The sequence below is a fragment of the Mustela nivalis genome (assembly GCF_964662115.1).
Source record: "Mustela nivalis genome assembly, chromosome: 8".
Classification (NCBI taxonomy): Eukaryota; Metazoa; Chordata; class Mammalia; order Carnivora; family Mustelidae; genus Mustela; species Mustela nivalis.
Window position 1 is genome coordinate 72698833 of NC_139027.1, and position 22780 is coordinate 72721612.

General features: G+C 50.1%; 1 protein-coding gene and 1 long non-coding RNA gene across 4 annotated transcripts in view; one reads left to right on the forward strand and one right to left on the reverse strand.

Moving 5' to 3' along the window:
• The window catches only part of LOC309872582, a 109559-nt gene extending 99972 nt beyond the window's left edge, over nucleotides 1-9587 (reverse strand). For 2 of the 3 annotated variants that reach the window (XR_014315974.1, XR_014315975.1), the window contains exon 1: nucleotides 9098-9587. This is a non-coding gene — a long non-coding RNA (uncharacterized lncRNA). Of the gene's footprint in view, nucleotides 1-8812 lie in introns of all 3 variants that reach the window. The other variant, XR_014315976.1, reaches the window with a different exon arrangement.
• The window catches only part of KCNK12 (potassium two pore domain channel subfamily K member 12), a 48925-nt gene continuing 32801 nt past the window's right edge, over nucleotides 6657-22780 (forward strand). Inside the window, exon 1 of the mRNA XM_082746892.1 lies at nucleotides 6657-8484. Coding sequence (XP_082603018.1) covers nucleotides 8094-8484 — 391 coding nt within the window. The 5' untranslated portion in view covers nucleotides 6657-8093. The remainder of the gene's footprint in view (nucleotides 8485-22780) is intronic.

A 22780-nucleotide genomic window follows, 5' to 3' on the forward strand; every position in this document is an offset into this window, starting at 1 on the left:
TTCCTTCTCTCTCTGCCAGTCTCTCTGCCTACTGGTGATCTCTGTCTCTCAAATAAATAAATAAATAACATCTTAAAAAAAAAAAAAAAGATGACAAGACAGGAGCACCTGGCTGGCTTAGTCAGTTAAGCACCTAACTCTGGATTTTGGCTCAGGTCATGATCTCAGTGTCATGAGATCGAGCCCTTCATTGGTTCCACACTTACATCACATAGTTTTGTACTTGACAGGTTCTCAGTAAATGTCTATTCATTGATTATTTGGGAATATACCAGGAAGCAGCAGAACAATCATAGACATTCTTAACAAGCTCAACTAGACATCTCATGTACAAACTATATATTATCTACAAGAGACTCACTTAAGATCCAAAGACAGAAATAGATTGAAAATAAATGGGTGATGGGACACCTGAGTGGTTTAGTAGATTAAGCATCTGACCCTTGGTTTTAGCTCGGGTCCTGATCTCAGAGTCCTGGGACTGAATCCCACATCAGGCTCTGCTCTCAGTGGGGAGTCTGCTTGAGGATTTCTCTCCCTCTCCATCTGCTCCTTCGCCCAATAGTGTACACTCTTTCTCTCAAAAATTAAAAAAAAAAAAAAAGTTTTTTTAAATGAAAGTAAGTGGGTGGAAAAAGACATTCTATTTAAATAGTAACAAAAAGAGAGTTGGAGTGGCTAAATGTCATATAAAACAGACTTCATTTTTTAAAAAAACATTTTTTATTTACATTCAATTAATTAACATAAAATGTATTATTGGTTTCAGAGGTACAGGCCTGTGACTCATCAGTCTTATATAATACTTATTTCTCATTACATCCTGTGCCCTCCTTAATGTCCATCATCAAGTTACTCCATTCCTCCACTCCTCCCACCCCCTCACCTGCCTCCAGCAACCCTCAGTTTGTTTCCTCTGATTAAGAGTCTCTTATGCTTTGTCTCCCTCTCTGGTTTTATCTTGTTTTATTTTTTTCCTCTCTTCCCCTAGGATCCTCTGTTTTGTTTCTTTAATTCCACATATCAAGGAGATCATATGATAATTGTCTTTCTCTGACTGACTTATTTTGTTTAGCATAATGCCCTCTAGTTCCAATCACATCATTGCAAATGGCAAGATTTCACTTTTGATGGCTGTATAATATTCCATTATGTGTGTGTCTGTGTGTCTATGTGTATGTATAGACACATACCACATCTTCTTTATCCATTCATCTATCAATGGACTGCTGGGCTCTTTCCGTAGTTTGGCTACTGTGAAGATTGCTGTTATAAATACTGGGGTGCAGGTGCCCCTTCATATCACTACATCTTTGGGGTAAACACAGTAGTGCAATTGCTAGGTAGTAGGGTAGCTCTATTTTAAACTATTTGAAGAACCTTCATACTGTTTTCCAGAGTGGCTGCACCAGCTTGCAGTCCCACCAACAGTGTAGGAGGGTTCCCCTTTCTCCGCATCCTCGCCAACATCTGTCATTTCCTGACTGGTTAATTTTAGCCATTCTGACTGGTATGAGGTGGTATCTCATTGTAGTTCTGATTTGTATTTCCCTGATGCCAAATGATGTGGAGCATTTTTCATGCATCTGTTGGCCACTTGGATGTCTTCTTCAGATAAAAAGCTTTAATTTTTAAAAAAGATTTTATGTGTTTATTTATCAGAGAGGGAGCAGCAGGCTGAGGGAGAAGCAGACTCCCTGCTGAGCAAGGAGCCTGATGTGGGACTCAATATCAGAACCCTGGGATCAAGGCCTGAGCCAAAGGCAGATGTTTAATGCATTGAGACACCCAGGTATCCCAAAATGGACTTTAAATTAAAAATTGTTATGACAGAGGCACGTGGGTGGCTCAGTGGGTTAAAGCCTCTGCCTTCAGCTCGGGTCATGATCTCAGGATCCTGCGATCAAGGCTCTCTGCTCAGCGGGAAGCCAGCTTCCTCCTCTCTCTCTGCCTGCCTCTCTGCCTACTTGTGATCTCTGTCTGTCATGTAAATAAATAAAAAAATCTTTTTAAAAAAATTGTTATGACAGACTAAAAGAGGATATTACATATTGAAAAAAAGGTAAATCCATCAAGAAGTTATAATAAACATATATGGACCAAGTAACAGAGCCCCAAAACAAAGCAAACACTGACAGATTTGAAGGGGAAATTGAGTTTTATGATAATAGCTGAAGACTTACATACTCACTTTTTTATTTATTTGAGAGAGAGAAAGAGAGAGAACATGAGTGGGGAGCACAGAGGGAGAATAAGCAGACTCCCTGCTGAGCAGAGACCCCTGAGATCATGACGTGAGCTGAAGGCAGACTCTTAACTGATTGAGCCACCCAGGTACCTCTAAATACCCACCTTAAATAATGGATAGAAAATCTAGACAAAGGAACAGTAAGAATAGAGGCTTATTCAGTCCAAAAGGAACCCCTCCCCCAAATGCCAAGTGGAAAGAAAAGGAACATGATCAATCCTGTTATTGTAAGCACCTCTGTACCATCTGCAGCATTGCTTATCTATCACTGCTTAGATGCACTTCACCGTGAGGTGCTACCTTGAGCACCAAGGATACTCTCCTCTCAGGTCATAAGCCCAGGCTCAACCAACTCTGGTCCTCAGATCCTACAGAGTATGAGGGAGATGTGCCTAGGGGAAATCTGGCATCAGTTACACCCTCTGCTACCAAAGCATTTAGACAGTTGTCTGAGCCTAGCCTTCATTCTGACTCCTCATCCTCAGAATAATTTCATTTCAAAGGGACTTTTTCTCAGATCCTGGGCTGTGGTTAGACACTGCCCTCTATACCTTTCCTCAGCATGGCTCTTTCACCTCAGATTCAGGGAAGTCAAACCAGACATCTTTTCTTTCCATCCCAGAGGGTCCTGGGTGGAATTGGTTTTGCCCTCCTCAGCCACCAGCTCTGCAAAACATGGTGTGAGGAAATGTTTGCCAGATCACATAAAACATAAAAGATCTTTCTTTTTCCTAATTCCAGGAGAACGAGTGAGAAGGGTTTCTGCCATTATAGAACTCAAGTGACCCTTGACATGACAGAGACGATCACCTTCTCCAGACCCAGACTTTATATATACATACATTAAATTTATTTACATCTTGTTACACAACTAATTGCGAGTAATAAATAATAGAGGAGTTCTGAGATCAAAAAGATCAAAGAGTTTTGGAGGCACCCAAGAGATTCTGAATTTGCTACTTGGAATGCAGATTTTTTCATGAGAATTTTACCAAGAGAGATTAATTTTTAAGAGAAAGTATTTTCTGGATCAAAATTATTTTATTCAAGTTAATTTCATAATCAATTTTCTCTTTACCGCAGCTAAACTTTCCCCAATTTTTCCCATTTTTTATTTTAAAGAAATCATTGTCCTTGGGATCAATTTTTTTCTGTTTCTGTTTTTTCAATAAAACAATTGATCAACTAATTGTATTTGTATTTTTAATAGCTTTCTTGATATATAATTCCTATATCATATAATTCATTCATTTAAAATATATAATTTGGTGCTTTTTAGTATATTTGCAGAACTGTGTAATCATTGCCACAATTTTAGAGTATTTTTATCATCCTCAAAGAAACTTCCATACCCATTAGCAGTCACTCCCATTTCTCAATTCCTTAGCCCTAAGCAACCACTAAATTACTTATATCTATGTGGATTTTCCAATTCTGCACATTTCTTACAGATAAAATCATACAATAGGTCATCTTTTAGTGACTGGCTTCTTTACTTAGTGTAATATTTCAAGATTCATTCATGTTGTAGCATGTGTTAGTACTCTATTTCTTTTTATTGTTGAATATGTCATTGTATAGATATACTCTATATCTCGATTGTATTTATCATTCATAAGTTGATGGAGACTTGTGAATTTGATGGGTTATTTCCACTTTTTGGCTATTATTTTTTTTTTAAGATTTTATTTATTTATTTGATAGAGAGAGATCACAAGTAGGCAGAGAGGCAGGCAGAGAGAGAGAGAGAGAGGAGGAAGCAGGCCCCCTGCTGAGCAGAGAGCCCGATGTGGGACTCGATCCCAGGACCCTGAGATCATGGCCGGAGCCGAAGGCAGTGGCTTAACCCACTGAGCCACCCAGGCGCCCCCTTTTTGGCTATTATTGATAAATGCTGCTATGAACATTCATGGACAAGCTTTTGTGTGGATATATCTTCCCATTAATTTGGGTATATGCATGGGGGTAGAATTGCCAGTTGGGTTGACATTCCTTAATTTTCCTAGTTAATGCTCCTGCCATTTTCTCTTATAAAAAAGAGAGACACAGAAAAAGTAAAGACCTGTACCTGCTCAGGTGTTTTATCTGAAGTTCTCAAGGACACAGCAGAATCAAATGATCCTTAGGATTGAAATGATGGCATCAAAGTGATTGGATCAAAATACCCTACAAAGGAAAAGTCTTCTGGAAAAAAGTTCTAACCTGAGTTGAGCTGTATATATTAAGAGCTGGAGAGGATGAGAAAGAAGATAGCACTCCAGCAGGGGCCAAGCAAAGGCCTGATGATTGGGCTGAGTATGGATAAGCAGGGCATAGCAGAAGGTGAGGCTGGAATGATTTTCTGGGAATCACATCAGCAAGGGCTTTTAATGGCAGCCCCGAGGGTTTAAAGACTAAGTTTTTACAGCTGGGGGAAGCCATGGAAGACTGTGATCTAGGGACATTAGTCACATGATCAGATCAAATGGCATGATCACAGCAATGACTGGCAGATGCAAGCTGGATGGGGCTAAAAAAGGAGGCATCTGAGATAGCAAGCCCTCATCCCTAGGAGGCTCCTGCAGCAATTCAGGGCCAAAGTAAAGGCTTTGAGGATAGCCAGCTGGAAATCAGTGACTTAAATATTGATTCAGTGGGCAAAAGTGGCATTCATCATGGGGCTGGTCCCCTAAAGCACTCCATGCCTATGTGCAGGAAACTCATCATTTTCCTATTATATAAATTGATTAGATCATTCAGAGTTGAGATTGATGCCAGGGGTTTGCTGCTAATCAAGCTAGAATAACAAGCTGGAGGACAAGGCAGGCCCTCTGCCAACTGGGCAAGGAGCTGGTCCAGAGGCACAGAACACTGCAGCACAACACTGTCCCTGCTCTGAGAGTCTGGGTAAAGAAAGACACTGAGAGGTCTGGCAGTGTCCTTCAGCTGCATCTGGAGGCTTCCAGTGCCAACTCCTGGAATGACACTTCTCAGGGTTTCTGTCAGGACTGACCAGTCAGGTGGAATCCAGCTCCAAAGGTCCATGGCTGGGCTATCCTTCCTGCCTACAGGAACTTGTAGAGATGGGGGCATTGCAGGAAATAGAGAAGTTGGGGCAACAGCACTTTTGTAAAGCTCAAGAGGGACAAAGACTTGGGGAATAAATAATTGAAGTGCATTTTGCAAATATAGCAATATTGTGCAATGGCAATAATTTGTGTTTGTTTAAAGCTCCCAGTATGAATATTCTTCCCCTCATGCAAAGGTTTCCCTGCCCCTTTCTAAGAAGATCACTGCAAAACTTGACACATGCCACTCACAGCCAGAAATCGTAGTTCTGACCATGGTGATGAAGTTTCTTCTCATCTGTCTCTCCTAACGTATAGGAGAGGGCAGCTGGCTCTATCTACAAACCTGAACAGCATTTCTAGGAAGATCCAAGTCTCCAATGTGCCTGGTTTAAGAAAACCAATGCCCCAAGTCATCCCTATTTGCTTGCTTGCTTGCTTGCTTTTTGAAGATTTTATTTATTTATTTGATAGAGAGATCACAAGCAGGCAGAGAGATAGGCAGAGAGAGAGGGGGGGGGGGGAGCAGGCTCTCTGCGAGAGCCCAATTCAGGACTCGATCCCAGGATCCTGGGATCATGACCTGAGCTGAAGGCAGCGGCTTAACCCACTGAGCCACCCAGGTGCCCCCCTTTTTGCTTTCTAATAGCTCTCCTGCTCCCCACCCTGCCCCCCACCACCCCAGTCTCCAAACGGGGGCATGGGTTCAGAGGTACCTAGTTTCTAAGCTGGAAAATGCCCAAAGAGTAGTGGAGACTCTTTCAGGAACCATTTTGAGCACCCGGACTCTTAAGGGGACTGACTATGCTGCCACCACTTCAGGTTGACCTTAGCTTGAGTGTTTTCTAGTGTGGACGCCAGACAAGCTGGGAAATGGGGTGGGAAGATAGTTCTAATTTTGCTACAGTTAACCCACCTGGGGTGTCTAAACACAGTCACCACCATTGTTTTTGTTTTCTGTTATCTGCGTAGTCTCATCATCATCATCATGGAAAGGTGGCAGACTGAGAAGGGGCTAGCTGCCCTAAGGTAATGATCTTCCGTCCATACGGAGGGCGTTCCTCACCAGAGAACTTTGTGACCCAGACCCTGCCCGACTGTTGTGCGGATAAGCTCCCAAGGTAGCACGGAGCACCGGCTGTTTGCGGTCGCTGCGGGACGAGGGGGCGACGGTTCCCCGCCCCCGCCGCTCTCAACCGCACACCCTTTCCTCCGCCCCCCACGCCCGCCTCGGGGGGAGCCCGCTAGCGAGCTTCCCCTGCACCTCTTCTACCAACCCTGCTCAACCAGGTTCCTATCCAGGCTCCCCCACCCCGGGCTGGAGAAGTCAGGGAGCTAGGGTGGCGAAAGAAGACCCAGGAGCAGGGTGGGTCTGGACGCTTCTTCCTCCGGTAACACCTCGTTCCCCTACTCGCAATTGACTCATCCCCTCTTTCTGTTCCGCAGCGTCCTCGCCCTGGCAACACGCTGCTCAGCGACTGTACCTGCCGCCGACTGGGGGGAAGGGCATAGAGGAAGGAGAAAAGGAAACAGGGTTTGGGGAGCACCGCGCAGCACGGTGACGGGCCTCGCCCCGCGCTGCAGGCCCCCGCAGCCCTAGCGCGGCCCGCCCCCGAGCTGCAGCATCGATGCGCTGTCCGCGGTGCTGACGCCGGCCGCCCGCTGGGTTGGGAGGGGAGGAGACGCCCTCATTCCCAGGTCGCCCGGAGCCGAGTGACCCCATCCCCATTCCTTCCCATATGGGATCATTTCTCCAAAGGAACCATCAGAGACCTAGCGCTGCGGAAGGATCCAGGAAGAAGCGAGCAAGAGGGAACTTAAACTTCGGACTGCAGTCCGAGAACCAGGTGTTGGAAGATTCGCGTCGTGTGGCCCCCAACCCCTAAGACCGCAAGGCACCTTCAAGTTGAGCAAAGTTTGGCGGCAGCTTGGAGATAAGAAAGGGATTCCGGAGCCGAAGCTCAGGGACGGGCAGGACGGGGTTCCCTGGCAGGGTGGCAGCCAGCACCGCAGTCCGGACACCTGCTTCCGTGCCCCGCATTTAGTGCCTCCAGAACGGCCGGGAGGCGTCGCAGCAGCCCAACTCCCCACCCCTTTCTTCCCATCCTTATCTCCCCCCCTCCCCACGCCGCCCAACACCCCGCCCCGGGCGCCGGTGACTCCGCCTCTCCGTGCCGGGCGGCTCTCCGGCTGGAGCTGGAAAGGGAGCGCTTCCCGGGACTCGGCTCTGTTCTGAGGCTGCGAAGCCGACGCCGCCAGCTCAGGCTCGGGGGTGGGAGCGGACTGCCAGCGCAGCCTGCGCCTGCGAGCCGCAGAAAGGGGGAAAGCCTCATGGGACGCCCCCGGGGGCTTTCTTCGTGCCCTGCTGCAGCGTCCCAGTCTTAAGACTCCCGGGCTCCCCTGCCCGCCCCGCCCGCAGCCCGCGGCCTGTCTGGAGAGGAGTATGAGGCCCGGGGCCCCGCGGACGCCGGCCATAGGGCGGCAGGGGCCTAGCTTCAGACCCCTGCACCCGAGGGGCGCGGGTGAGGAGCCGCGGGAGCCGACGAGGCGTCGGGGCGCGGAGAGGAGCGTCCCAGCCCGGGCGCTCGAAGGGCCTCGGGACCCGTGTGCGGCCTGAGCGCCAAGGAGGCAGAGGCGGAGGCGAGGCGCCCCGCTGTCCGGGCTCTGGGGGAGGCGGCAAGGGGCTCCGCGGCGGCCCCCGACCCCTGGCCACCATCCTCACGCTTCTGCTCCCGCGGGGGGGATGTCGCGGCCCGGGCCCCGAGAGCCGCCCCGGCCCCGGGGCTGAGCTCCGGACCATGTCCTCCCGCAGCCCCCGGCCCCCGCCCCGCCGCTGCCGCCGCCGCCTGCCGCGCCCCTCCTGCTGCTGCTGCTGCTGCCGCCGCTCGCACCTCAACGAGGACACGGGTCGCTTCGTGCTGCTGGCGGCGCTCATCGGCCTCTACCTGGTGGCAGGCGCCACTGTCTTCTCCGCGCTCGAGAGCCCGGGCGAGGCGGAGGCGCGGGCGCGCTGGGGCGCCACGCTGCGCAACTTCAGCGCAGCGCACGGCGTGGCCGAGCCGGAGCTGCGCGCCTTCCTCCGGCACTACGAGGCCGCGCTGGCCGCCGGCGTCCGAGCCGACGCGCTGCGCCCGCGCTGGGACTTCCCCGGCGCCTTCTACTTCGTGGGCACCGTGGTATCGACCATAGGTGAGCGGCGCGCCCCGCGCGCGTCTTTTCCTCTCCGTGCCTTTTACCTGCCGCCCTTTCCACGGCTCCGAGGCTGGTCCGCGTGTCTCGGCTCCCCCACTTACCTTCTATCAACCCACCGCCTGCTTTCGTCTTGCCCTCACCTCTCCGCCCGTCCCCCTCCTCCTGACCCTTCTCTTTCTTAACCGGCCGTCCGCGCGGGAAGTGCCCGGAGAGGCCAGTCTCTGGCCCTCACCCAGAGGTGACTCGCAGGCAGTGTGCCTAATGGGGAGCACCCTCACCCAGGCGCTGGGCTGACCCGCGGCCGCCCGCGCGCTCCAGCACTTACCAGCTCGATGACTTAACCTCTCTGTGCGCCTCAGTTTTCTCTTCTAAAGAGAACAAGCGTCAGGGCCTGCTGTTTCGTTCCATTTCTCGCGCCCCCTGGGTCTGTTTCCTCATCCAGGTGATTTGAGAAGCCCTTTTACCTCCACTCACAGCGTTTTTCTTTCTTTCTCCTTCCTTTCTTTCGCCACGCGTTTTCCTTCAGTATCCTCCAGCCCTTTACCCTGGCGAGGGCGACCACTTTCCTTGATCTCCTTCCCACCCGCTTCTCCTACGGTTTACACCTCACCTCCTCCAAAGAAAAGCCGGTCTGACTTGGGGGGGCCAGGACTTCAGCGCTCTCATTCTGCTCCCCGCCGTCCCCTTCTCCTTCCACCCTCTTCACGGCTTCTCCAATTTCTTGACCTCCCCTGTTACCCTGCCATCTTTTCCAACCAATAGTGGCACAAGGGGGTAGCTGGGTGGGGTGGGGGAGGGGGGCTGGTTTCTCTATACTTTTTATTATCCCTTTTCCTTATTTTTGGTACAAGCAGCTCACGGTTTCACAACCATACACAACATGCTGTGTAAGTACTCTTTTAGTAAGTCCCCCCACTTCTCCCACTTTTACCCTTTCTCTAAACCTCTCCCGAAGAGAATCTGGAACCACTGATTGCTCCCCACTCCACCCCTTCCAAGTCTGTCTTCTTCTCCTGTCATCCACTTTCCCCGCCCTCCCTTTCCCTGGACCCTGGGTGTCATGTGAACAGACCTCCTCCCCAGCTACTACAGAGTGCAGAATAAACACAGGATTTCCACTTTGGTGAGATTTTGTGTGTCCCATCTGCTCCTGCTTTGAATCTCAGGGTGGAAGAAGGCATTGGGCTGGCCATATCACTAGTCACCCCAAGGCAACATCTCCTGGTGGTAGTTTTGGAGGAGGGGGCTGGATCCACTGGGCTGAGAAGTGGGGGATTGTATGGACACAACTTCCGTGGGTAGGTTCTGGGCTAGTTTGGTATGCCAGCTCAGAGACAGGCACAGACTAACTGGCCAGTGTAAGCCATCGCAGATGGCTGCTGGGAGACAGAGAAAGACTTCGTGCATGTGCAGGATATGAGCAGCTAGAGATGTGTCTCTGAGTGTATATGTATAGTCTACGAAAGGGCTTCCTTTCCTTCAATGATTTTTCGTGTGTCATGCTTGATCTGATTATTTTAAGTAGAAAAGGCAAATATGGCCCAAGCCCAAAGCACACACAAATTGGATAAAAATACACTTTAAAAGCTATATCATGTTGTTATGGTGATTGAAGATATAAAATGACCCCCTGGAAAAAAATCCCCTTTTAAGAGCTGCATCAAGTTGCTATAGCAACTAGAGTTTTTTTTTTTTTTAAGTGCTTTAAAAGTACTAAGGATGCTTAGTCCTAGAGGATGACATCATGCATTCATAGCTCATTATGGATTTGTGTTCTTCCTCTTGTAAACACACCCTTTTGCTTTCCTGCACCTAGAGGCACACCTGTGCACATAATGGGCGGTGACAGCGTTTCTCTCCCACCTTCATGCTCTGGCTTTAGCTTCCTAATGAAACTCACAGGCTAAAGGGAAGGGTGTTAGCAGCGTCCTCTTCCCCTACAGGCAGTGAGTCCACGAGAATCGGGCCCCATGCCAATGACCTGTGGTCTCAGCGCCTCTTGGATGGCACTCTCATCAATTTCTTCATTCACTGCCCAGCCACAGCTCCTAAAGCTCCTCTCAGTCTTTGCACAAAATCAAATCTGTGTGTTAGCAAATTGTTCCAAGCCCCAGTCTTTAATGTACTGGCAGGATTGGCTGTTCTTTAGTCAAGCAGAAAGGAGCTATGTTCTCTTTCTAGATTTGTGTTTTCAGATGTAGGCAAGCAGTGTAGGAGGGCTACACTCAAGCATGTGGCTGTGTTACGAATGACCCAGCACACTGTTTCCAAAATCTGCTGCAGGGAGACATATAGCTCTTAGGGGAGCTGCACTCAGGGAGCAGAACTAGGCTGTGGACGGCTTAGCATTGAACTAGACCTCTGCAGGGATGCCAGGACAGCCAAGCGAGCAGCAGCATCGCTGTCAGTTATCCACCTGCTCTAGTGGTCTGAGCCCGTGGTTCAACTCAGTCACTTCTGTCCGTTAGATAAGTTCTGCTGAATCCCGAAGTAGCATGGTTGTCACTTCACCCTTCTCTTGCAAAATATACTTTGATGAGATTTAACTAAAGACGTACATACGTCAGTTTCTCTTCTGCTTACATAGTTTCTTTCCCTTAAATGCTCTGAGTCTTCAGAGACAATTATTGTTAGTGTTGGTGCTTTTATGGATTTAGCAGCTCAGGGAGCCAAAGCTCAGTCCAAAAAGATTGTATGCCTGTCACCGTATCCGGTGAGAAATTCGCATGCACTTTATCTGATCATTGAAGATCATGGTGTATATGGTCCATGCTGCAGTGTGGACATTTCTTTTTTGTGTTTGTATGGACCCTGCTAAATGATGCATCTAGATTTTAGATTTTTTTTTTAAAAAACCTTGTTTATTCTATAAATATGATATATTGTGTATGTCAGACCTGGTGCTAGATTTTGAAAAGTTAAAGCTTATCCTATGAGACACAGGTTAAAGTATATTCCAACAAGAGATGGATCACACTGTTTATGGGTGGCATATCCTGGCTATTTTCACTAAAGAGGACTAGAACAAGGAGGAGACCTTCAGTCCAATACCATGTGGTGCAGAGTGTTAAGGAACTTGTTTCAGGTCACAGTTAATTATATGTTCAGCTGGGTGCAGAATCCATGTTATTCAGTGTTCAGTCTACCAAATTCATGCATATAATTGGTGGGCACATCCTTGTTTGAGACTGAAGTATTTAATAATGGGTGTGGGTGTGTGTGGGTCTGACAGCAGGGCAGGGCTGAGCAGGAGGTCTTGTCTATTGGTCAGGCCAACAACTGATTAAGTCCAGAGAAAGCATGAAGGATCAAACATATCTTAGAAGTCAGACAGACTAGAAGCATCTGGCAGGTCTAAACTGAGAAGGCAAGCGAGTGCTAGCGAGGCAAAGGTGCTAGCGAGTAGGAGACATTGTGATGTTTATCAGAATGGTATAAGATAGAAACCACTTGCTTTCTGCCTTTTGTTGCCCTGGGGTTGGGGTGTGTGTGTGTGTGTGTGTGTGTGTGTGTGTGTATGCACATGTGTGCATGTGTTTATGCATGCATGCACACATGTAGGGAAGGGGAAGAAGGGGCAGGAATGGGCCTTCAGCTAGAGGGAGACATAGAAGAAAAGTTCAGGTGTTAGCATGTGTATTTAGGGTTAGATGGAACATCAGGATAACATAAACTCTTTGTATGGACATTTAGCTGGAACAGGGTCCCATACCCAAAGCTAGGCATAGACACATGTGTGTCCACATGGAACAGATCCAGGAATCACTGCCTGTGATTGTTCAGCAGTAAAACAACAACAACAACAACAACAACAAAAAACACTCTGCGGTCTAAATCATTCATCTTGATGGCTCACACTGAAATGAAATCCTGGGTCATTATTATTTCTTTCATTTATGCTATGTGACATGTTCCTAAGGGGTTGAAATCAAGTTTGCTTTAATGTGAGTGCATTCGTTTATCTGGTCCTCCATTTAACAAAATCCGAGATGAGCAGAACTCATCATAGATGCGTGTGTGCCCCCGGGCACATTGTTACCTGCATCTCCTGTGATTACATGAACTCCCACAGATAGAGATGGTGGCCTGTGCTCTTTTAACCCCAAACAATATTCTTGGAGGCAGTGTTCTTGCTCAAAGACGGCCAAGTATTAATCCATCATTTCACAGCCTAAAAGATGTTTTACTGGTTTACTTTGAAAAGATTCAGAGGAAACTCTCCACTGGGGTTTTAATTATGCAAGGGCTGTCAGATTTACACATGGGGAAGAACATATTTAAAAGTCTTTCTCAAATGGCAGCCTGATCTAAACAGAAATATTTTTGCTTCCTTTTATTAGGTTTTCTGGCAGCGTATTTAAGCTATAAAGTCAAAACCACGCTGCTGTAGACGGGATGGTGTAGGTATGAGAAGTGTCACTTTGGCACTGCATAATTTCGCCTGCTACTTTCAGAATTAGGCACACTTAATTATTCAGCCGTGAGATTAGTAACAAGTCCTAACTTTTTTCCTCCGTTTTAACATGGATTTTTAAAGCGGCTTTTGCTTCAAAGGAAACTAAGACATTATAAGACTGAAATGTCACTACCACATTGACATTTGGTTTTTTCCTGACATGTCTGTAATCCAGCCGGAGGTGGCTGTGAGATCCCGGGAGCTGAGGAACATTCCCAGGAAGAAGAGGAGCACCTCTCCTCCCATATTGCCCTTACCGACCACTTCTTATTGAAAGACGATGCTGTGACAACTTTGAAGGACGTTTAGGGAAGAGCTTCAGGATTAGATGGGAGGTGCTAGATGGAGAGCAGGAAAGGCATTCTCAGCCTCGCCCCATCCTCAGCCCCCAGCCCTGGCCCCAGCATGTGGGAGACAATCATGATTTCTTTAGTGAACTACACAACGAATCACTCATGATACAGCTGCCATCCTCTGTCACACCTTTTGTAGGGAAAAGAAAAAATTCTGATCTGTGTGGAGCCAGTTCCCATTCGTGAGTGTTTTATCCTCAGTGTTGTTTCCATGCTTCCACGTTGCCTTCCCATGCTAATTTTAGTGGGTGCATAATATTCCATCTGGTTGATGTTCTATAATTTACTATCCCTATTGCTGGGAAGCTGGGTAGTTCCCTGTTTAGGGCTATTTTGAGTAATGCCACAGCAATCTTCTTTATGCAGATGGCCTTTTCTTTCTGTAATATCTCCTTAGGTTGAATTCCCAGGGGTGAAATTGCTGAGTCAGTAGACACTGCTGTCTTCCTGGTTTCGGTGGCCAGCCCCTTCAGAGTGAGGGACTCTCTGGTCTCCCCCAAGCTGAGCCTCTACATGGCCTAGCAGAGACTGGATAGTTTTCCAGCTGATTATTCCACAGAAACAGGCCACTTTGTTTTCCCCATGATTGTATTCAGTCCCAGAGGCTGAGCCACCCCTTGAATAAGGTTGTGGCTTTGACACTGTCAGTCTCCACTGATTTCATGAGAGGTGCTTCCTTTGGGAAGTTTTGGGTAAGTGAAGAAGGGCAGGAACAAAGAACAGATGGGAGTAGCTGCCAGGCCATTAAAGACTGAGAGAGAGGTCCAGTACCTGGACCCTCTTCCCTCCTGTCCCCTGCACTCCTGCACCAAGCCAGCTGAGAGGGAGCATCCTTCCCCTTAGCCCTGCCTGGGCACCAGCCTGGAATGGTCCAGAATTGTGCCACATGGATCAAAGATCTACCTCCTAGGGGATTCCAGCTGGACGGTACTATAAAAGTCCTCCAGAACTTCTCACAAGCATTTAGACCATCTTGCCAAAAAAAGCCAAAAGCATCCCGTTATAGAAAACAGACAGTAGCAAATCTCCTCTGATTAGAGGCAGGGGCTGGAGGCCTGCCCAGCAGGCCTACCCTCAGATGCTATGCTCTCCCCCGCAGATTCTCCAAGGAGCCCTAGAGCTCCTCTAAGACCCACCTGAAGAGGGCTAATTTAGCCTTGTTCCTCATTTCACATAATGTTCAGAGAGGGAGAGAGGCTACACAGCAAGTCAGAGGAGCATTACACCAAGGAGAAAGGGGAAGAGCATGTAGAGAGGACAGTGGGACACTAGAGGAACAGCAAATAACTCGGGTGCCTTGGAGGCATCCTCCAGGGAAAAGCTCCCGCTCCATCTGAAGGTGGTCTGTGTTTGAAGATGGATTCGGTGCCCCCAGCCCTGCCAGCTACAGTGGAACTCTCCTTGCCCTTACGTGGCTGCCTCAGATTCAGAGGAACCGAGAGACAGAGCAAAAGGCCACTGCGTTCCTGTGGCTACTCCCACAGGGAGTAACTGGGGTCTGTCCCAGTCTTCTGCCTAGCTCCGCTGACTTCCCCAGGACCCAGGGCAGGGCAGGGGCTGCCAGCCAGCAACCAGGTTGAGGGTCGGGGTGCGGGGGGCATGCTGGGCCGTCTCTACTTCTCACTGCACTCAGGGACAGTGACAGGATTTCTCTGTAGGGAAGAGTGGGGAGGCGGAGGGTCTTGAGGCTCTGGGGACATAGGACCTTCCATGGAACTGGGAAGAACCTTTCATAGTGCACAGGAAGGGGCAGGGAGAGAGCAGAGAAAGAACCAAAGCTCCTTGGCCCTCAGCCCTGTTCAAGCTTTTGGCCACCACCTCTGCTGCCAGTCTCCGCCCCAGGAAATTCTATCCTGAACCCGCCATTCGCAGGCCAGCCTCCAGGCCTTAGGTTTTCCTCACGGGAGTCTAGGCCTCGTCCGCTAGCCATCAGCAGCAATGCTCTGGACCCTGAGTTGTATTTCTTCCCTGGGCTTGGTAACCCCCAGCTCAGTGCTAAGCTCTCACCTGGGCAGCAGGTCAGTGGTGACTGGTGTACCTGAGCCCAGGAAAGACCAAGCTCAGGGGGACATGCTCTGTCGCCTCCCCCAGATCCCACGTGAGCCTGGGATGGAGCTTCCAGAATTTTCTAATTGCAGCTTGTACTGTGTCTGGATACAATGTTGTTGTACTCACAGTAACAGCGCAGACCAGAAAAGTAGAGCAGCACAAAGCAGGGCTTCTCAAACTAGAAAGTGCATGTGGATCCCTGAGCTCTTGTCAAAATGCAGGTTTCTGGCCCATAAGTCTGGGGAACACGGAGACTCTGCATTCCTAACAAGCTCCTAGGGATACCCCCATCATTGGTCTCCAGGCCACACCTGTACTAGCCCGGTGGAGAGGAGCAGTGATGAATCAGGGGACTACAGTTGAGACCCACTATTGCCCCTCACTGACTGCGTGGCTTAAGGCAGGACTCATCACCACCCGGCGCCTCAGTTTTTCCATTCCTAAAAGGAACGAGTACCCAGAGTCCCTGGTGTCCTTTCCAGCTCTGATGTCCCCATGTCCTGGAAGGTGATCTGCTCCTATTGTCCCAAGGCAGTGTAGTTGAGACTGAACACACCGGCTCCGCAACCCACCTGGAGCCCCAGTCCCCGTTCTGACACCTACTAGCCCTGCGCTCCTGGTGAGTGCGTGTACTTCCCCGCACCTGGGTCTCCTCTGGGAAGTGAGGATAGTGATGGTTCCTGCCCTGTAGGGTGCTATTGTAAGGACTGAACGAGCTAGGCCATGTGCACTGAGTGCCTGGCGTGGGGGAAGCATCAGCTGCCCAGAGCTAGGCGGGCCCCTTTGGCAAGCCCCATGTTGCCTCACTGTGCACGAGGGAAACTGAGGCACTATTCATCCCCCTCAGCTCAGCCACATCTACCACCCTGTGCACAGCCCTCTGGGCCTCAGCCACCCCTGCAGCGGGGCCTCTGCTGCCCTCTCATTGGTCACTGTCTCTGGGGCGTGTGGTTGTCCTGCACTGTTGCATAACTGGCTTGGGAGGGTGCTTTTTAAAATGCATTTTCTTTCATTCCTCAACTAGAATGTCTTAATAATGCTTCACCTGTGTGCGCTCTTTCATCTTTTTAAAAAAACCAAATGAATGACTGAGTGGTGGTTAGACCAGTTTCCCCTGGCACTTCTCTGCCCCCCCCCCCCCCAGAACAGAGGCCTGGCGAGCCCACCCCCTGCCCACCCTCACGGGCTGGGCCCTCCTGGCAGGTCCCAGGCTTCGGGGCAGGACGTGGAGCTGGGACAGGCAGAGCCCAGCGCCAGCTGAAGTCAGGCTCAGCCTCACTTCTCTGAGGTGGGCCTGGTGCTAGGACTGTGGGTGGAGGCCTTTGGAGGATGGTGCTGCAGCGAACGGCCCCACTGTGAGCCAGAGCCAGCGTGGTGCCCCAGGTCATCAGGCCCCCACGGCACCGACATTCTTTCTCCAGGGGACTACTTCAGCTCCCCTGACAGGCAGAGAAAGCATTCCCAGTCAGACTCCTAGGGTAGGACAGGGGAGGCTGCAGAGCCTGCCAGCATCTCCCCGCTTCAGACTGTACCCTGCCAGCAACTGGGGCCTTTGCTGTGGGGAGCAAGAGGACAGCTGAAGCCTCATTGATGGTTCCCCCTCATAAATATGCCATGCTTGCCGCTTTACTGTGCTATCAGCCATGTTTATTGACGACACCAAAGAGGATGCTATTATCCCATTTCACAGACAAAGATATAGGCTCAGAGAGGTCAAGTGACTTGCCTGGGGTCACACAATAAGTGAGTCATTGGCAGCATAGAGCATTTTCAGGACCCTGACCACCAGCATCCTCTCTGCCTGAGCCCTGCATTACCAAGGATGGGGAAGGATCAGAGCCCATTCTGGGGTCTGCTGGGTGGTGGGGGTGGAGGAAGAGAATAAGAGGAGTATCAGCAAGGGTTCAAGCACAATTTAGGGACTCAGATTTGGCAATGCTGTGCTCCCTGCAGCCCCAGTGGCTACACTGAACCAAGGGCTGCTAGCTTTCCATCCTTTACAACCTACTGCTCTCTGTGAGGGAGGCTGCCAGGCAGATGAAAGAAGGCAGACAAGCACAGTGCTTTGTGCAGAGCTCACCAGAACTCTGGGAGTCTGTGCGGAACTCAGTGCCAAGCTCCGGCCCAGAGAGGGGACCCCAGGATCTCAGGGCCCTCAGCCTTGCACTTGGGCTAGCAGCAGTGGACACGGAGAGGCAGGAACACAAAACCAAATAACCAGAAGGTCCACACACCAGCCAGCAAAGTCTGGGGACTGGGCCAGCTCTGTTTCTGAGAGCCAGCTGCCTTATGGAAGACTCTGCTCAAGGTCATGTCCTGGAGGCAAACCTTCCCAGATGTTTCAGGAGCACATAAAACCAAGCACCTGCCAACGTACCACCCCCCACCCTGCCTCTAGCTGCTCTTAACTTCTGGCCACCCCTGCCCAACCCCACTCCACCCCAACCCTTCCCATCACCCCACCCACAAATAACAGGCACTGTAAGCCTCTAGGCCATGGCTTGTGGTGATCTTTCCACCCGAGATGTTCTCCCCTTTTTTTCCATCTTCTACCAGTGAACTTGGTCCTCAAGGCCCAGTGTAAAAGGGGCCACTAGTGTGAGACCTTCCGTGAAGTCCCTCTGCCCCTGGACTTGTGGTAACTCTTTGTCTCTATGCCAGTGTCCCTGGAAATAATGCAAGCCATGTCAGAAGCTGCCCCAGGACCCAGCATGTAGTAGGTGTCAGAAATTACTCTCCCTTCCTCTTCTTCCAGGCAAGGAGCTCTGTCTTAGTGGGGTTTGTCACTGCTGTAGTTAATAATGGCTGTGCACCAAACAGCTACTATAAAGGGGCACTGTGTCTGGAGATAGATGGAGATAATTAAAGCAAAGAGATAGTTTCTGTAAATCATGGAGCAGAATGCTTGGCACAAAATAGGTGATTAATCAACGTATGTTGAATGGATGGAATGAATAAATGAGTGTGAGTAACTGAAAACCTTGGACTGCTAGACATAGTAATAATTTTTTTTTTTTTTTTAATGCAAAAAGCTGGGCCCAGGCTGGGCTCCAGGAATCTCTCTGCGCCTCCCTCTCCCTCTGCCCTGGAGCTGGAGGGGCAGGCTGGGCTCCGGCCCTTCTGCTGGGCCACTGGTTTAACGATCTCTCATCGGCTGGTAGAGGTGCAGCGGGCAGCCAGCTCCTGCTGGCGGGGCTTCCCCTCGCTGGCGGTGTTGCCTCCATGGCTCTCTTGAGTCCTTTCCTACCCTGCCTGGGGCCCTGCATGATCTTTGGCGGGAAACACCACCAGCCGATTCTGAGACTCAGCCCGTCACCCCAGGAGTGGTAGCAGGAGTTCAGTCCTGAACAATGAAGCCAGGCTTCTGGTCCCAGCTCTCCCACCGACTGATTCCCTGTCTGGCCTGCCCTTGGCCACAGGCCCTGGTCCCTAGCCGAAGAAGGCCCTGCTGAATTGTTTCCCTCAGCCCAGCAGTGCTACCTTCCCCACTTGCCCAGGGCACATCCCTTGGGAACCACATGTTGGTTCACAAATTGGACAGAAGTTTTCCCAGTAACTAAGCCCACTGCACAAACTGGGGAAAAACCACTCCCACCCACACAATCCAGCGCCATCACAATGCCTCCCAAAAATACTTGGGGAGGCTTTTATTGGAATTGGGTGTCCCAGCTTTCTGGAAAGTTACAGTTGAGATAAACACAAACCCCAAACCACACTCCGTGTAACTTCTTCCTAATCCTTTCCAAATGGCCGCGATCTCATTCCCTGCTGCCAAGTGTTCTGAATTCCGAGCTCCTCATACCGGGGCCTGCCAGAAATGCTGCAGAGACAGCCCGGGCCCAGAGGGAAAGGAACACACAAAACTCTGCCCACACTGAGCTTGTTGGCATTTCTGAGGAGGGCAGAGTGCACTTTGGAGACCATGCAGGTTTTGATGGCTGGCTTCTATTTTTAAACGGAGGGTAGGGAAGGGAAGGAAAGGTGAGATGGCAGGTGAGCCAGTGCTAGGGAAGGTCTGAAGGCCCCAGGCAGGAGGCAGGAAAGAGGACCCTTTCTTTGGAAGCAGAACTGCAGGGCCCTACCCTGCTAGCCCCCATGGGAAGTGGGGTGGGGTGGGGGAAGCTGTGTCTTCTGATCTCTGCCATGCCCCCGGGTGGCTGGCACAGGGCTTGGCACATGGGAGGGGCTCCAGGAATATCTGTGGGCTGAATGGCTGTTTCCAAGATTCTCAAGTTTACCTAGGCACCCATTTATGAAAAAGTAAACTGTGAAAATCTGACAACGATTCACCTTGTCCAAGAAAGCTTCAGTTTACAGAGGGAGTCATCCCAGGGCTTCTGGAAGTAGAGCCAAGCACCTTGGTACGTGGAGTGAACTGCACTGTGCAACCAGTGTGTCCAGGCCCCACAGCCCTATGCAGTCCCCTGTGCTGCCATCACCATCACCACCTATGCACAAGCCCCAAACCCCTGAGGCAGCACAGTCCGTAATGGGAGGAGACTGTGGTCACATTAGTGAGCACACTGCACGGTCTGGTGGGCATCTGAGAAGCAGAAGTGCCCAGGAACTTCTGTGGCTAGTGTGCCCTTGCACCCACAGGGTGGCACTCTGGACAGCACACCTACTGTGCAGAAGGGGCCATCCCAAGCTCCCCAGCTCGTGCTGCTCAGTGGAGCAGTGCCCGTTATTGCAGAATGAAGAAATCTGCATTGCCAGCCAATGCCTTGCAGTGTGACACGGGGGACAGGGAGAAGGCCGAGAGCCCTGGTCTGGGGTTTGAATTTCAGCTTGGTCTTTCCCTAGCCAGTTGCTGGGACATGTCTCTTCCTTGATCACTGAGGAAGCCTTGCACACTGCCTTCCCCTGCTTCCTGCCCCCGTCTGCCGAGGGCGACCCATCAAAGACCCAAGGCTCCTGTCCCTCAACCATCTCATCTCATCAACCACTATGTTCTTCTCAGGCCCCCTCTGCAGGTATGCAGTTCTCCCGCTGTCCTTGCTATGACCCTGCCCTACCTTCAGAGTGTTTGACTCCAAACATCCCTGCCCCTGACCACCATCTCCCGTCCTGCCCGCTCTCCTCCTCTCTTGCCTCCCAAACAGCGATCCTGGGACCTCAGGACCTACGGTGTCCTGCTCTTATGTTTCTGTCATCTTGTTTGGGACCTCGCTTCTTTTGTAATCCAGCCTAGATTTACTCCCTCTGCAGGGACCCTTAACTTCCTTGCCCTTCTCCGTGTGTGCTGGGCCCGTACCCCTGCTCTGCCACCATCAAAGCATCAGATTTCCACCTGTTCCCCTCCCGCACCCAAGCAGCTGATTGTGGCAGAAGAAAACAATGCAAACATGCTGGCTGATCCAACTTTACCTTAGTGATCCCTGGGTACCAGCTGGGAACTCTAACTGGCAGGCCCTCCTACCGCCTTCCTACCATGTCAGTTCACCCCTTCTCCCTGCCCCTCCAACCTCCAGCCTCCCATACCCCTTGCTCTGCTCACACTTCATGGAGAAAATGAAAGTAATCAGAGAGGGACTCTTTTATCCTCACACCCTTAAATCTACTCACTATATGCAGTGGCTGTCCCTGTTATGACAGCAGATGAATTGTCCACCCATCCCCTTTAACTTGCTCAAAGATTCCATTCCTGCCATTACCCACTCCCATGCATTATCAGAGTGTCCTCGATGAGTATGAAACATGCTGTATTGGGGCATCTGGGTGGTTCAGTGGGTTAAAGCCTCTGCCTTCGGCTCAGGTCATGATTCCAGGGTCCTGGGATTGAGCCCCGCTTCGGGCTCTCTGCTTAGCGGGGAGCCTGCTTCCCCCTCTCTCTCTGCCTGCCTCTCTGCCTGCTTGTAATCTCTGTCTGTCAAATAAATAAATAAAATCTTTAAAAAAAAAAAACAACAAACATGCTGTATTTTCTCCCTTCTCAATAGACCTCTCCCTTGACCCCTGCATCATCCTCTGGCTACCTCCTCCTTTCTCTGCTCCCATGTACAGGAAAACTTCTCAGAAGGGTAGTCAATATGTCCCTTCTCCCCTCCCTTATCTTCCGGATCCACATCAATCAAGAGGTCACGCCACCTTTCCGGAGTCTGAACTTGCAAGTTTCCCAGCAGCCTCCTGCAAATTCGATGATGACTTCCCCATTCTCCTCTTAGCATCTCAGCATCTCCATCTCAGCATCTCCCATCTCAGCATCTCCATCTCAGCAATATTAGACATGGCTGACCACTCCTCCTTCTTGAAATCCTCTATTCTCTTGGCTTCTGGGACAACATGCTCTCCTTTATCCTCCCTGACTGCCTTCTTCAGTTTCCTTCCTTGGGTCCCTTCCTCTGTGTGGCCTTTCAGTGTTGGAGAGCCCCAAAGTCGGTCCTCAGGCCCTTCTCTCTGCCCTCTCTTCAGACAGTCTCATTTCACCTGTGGGGGAGCAAAAGTCTTTTTCTTCTACCCTCTTATACTCAGCTTCTGGGGCCTGCAAATTAAACTGACAAAGGCCAGATTTGCAGGACAAAGGTATTATTATGTTTCTGCCTGGAGGCCTTTTAAGGAAAGAACTGAATACTCTCCAAGAAGCAGTTGGGCTAGGGGCTTATATGCCATCTTAATAAAGGGCAATAAATTGTGAAGTTATAAGACAAAGGAAAGAGGGTTTAGCTTTCTAGGAGTGGTAAGTTGTAGTCAGGGGAAACTAACGAAACAAAGGTTTTTTGGTAGGATTTCTTAAAAAGATTATTTATATATTTATTTGACAGAGAGCGAGATCACAAGTAGGCAGAGAGGCAGGCAGAAAAAGAAAGGGAAGCAGGCTCCCTGCTGAGCAGAGAGCCCGATGCAGGGCTCAATCCCAGAACCCTGAGATCATGACCTGAGCCAAAGACAGAGGCTTAACCCACTGAGCCACCCAGGTACCTCTTTAGTAGGATTTCTTATGCAGATAGGGGAAGATGGGCAGAGGGCTTTTCTTGCGTCTGCTGTTTCTCCATTGCCTTCAGCTCAGAATACTCCTATACCAAAGTTGCATATTTTGGGTCTGCCTACTCCCATCCCCTTGCAGCCCATGGCTTGAAACCCTGTCTATCTCTTAATGACTTCCACAAGAATAACCCCAATCTTCCCCACTAACCTTCAAGACCAGAGGTCCAACTGCCTCCTTGACATCTCTACGTGGTTGGCTAATTGGGTATCAAAACTTAAAAAGACCAACAATAGAACACTTGATTCCTGCCCCAGCTCAGTCTTCCTTATCTGAATGAAGGTCACCAACATAAGGAGCTGTCCTGGTTCCTCTTCCTCCCTCACCTTCTATATCCAATCCATCATCAACTCCTGTCAGGGAAGTCTGCAAAATATATGCTGATCCCAACCCCTCATCCCCATGCCCATCACTACCGTCTGCTCCGACCCCCACTGCCACTTGTTGCTGGAA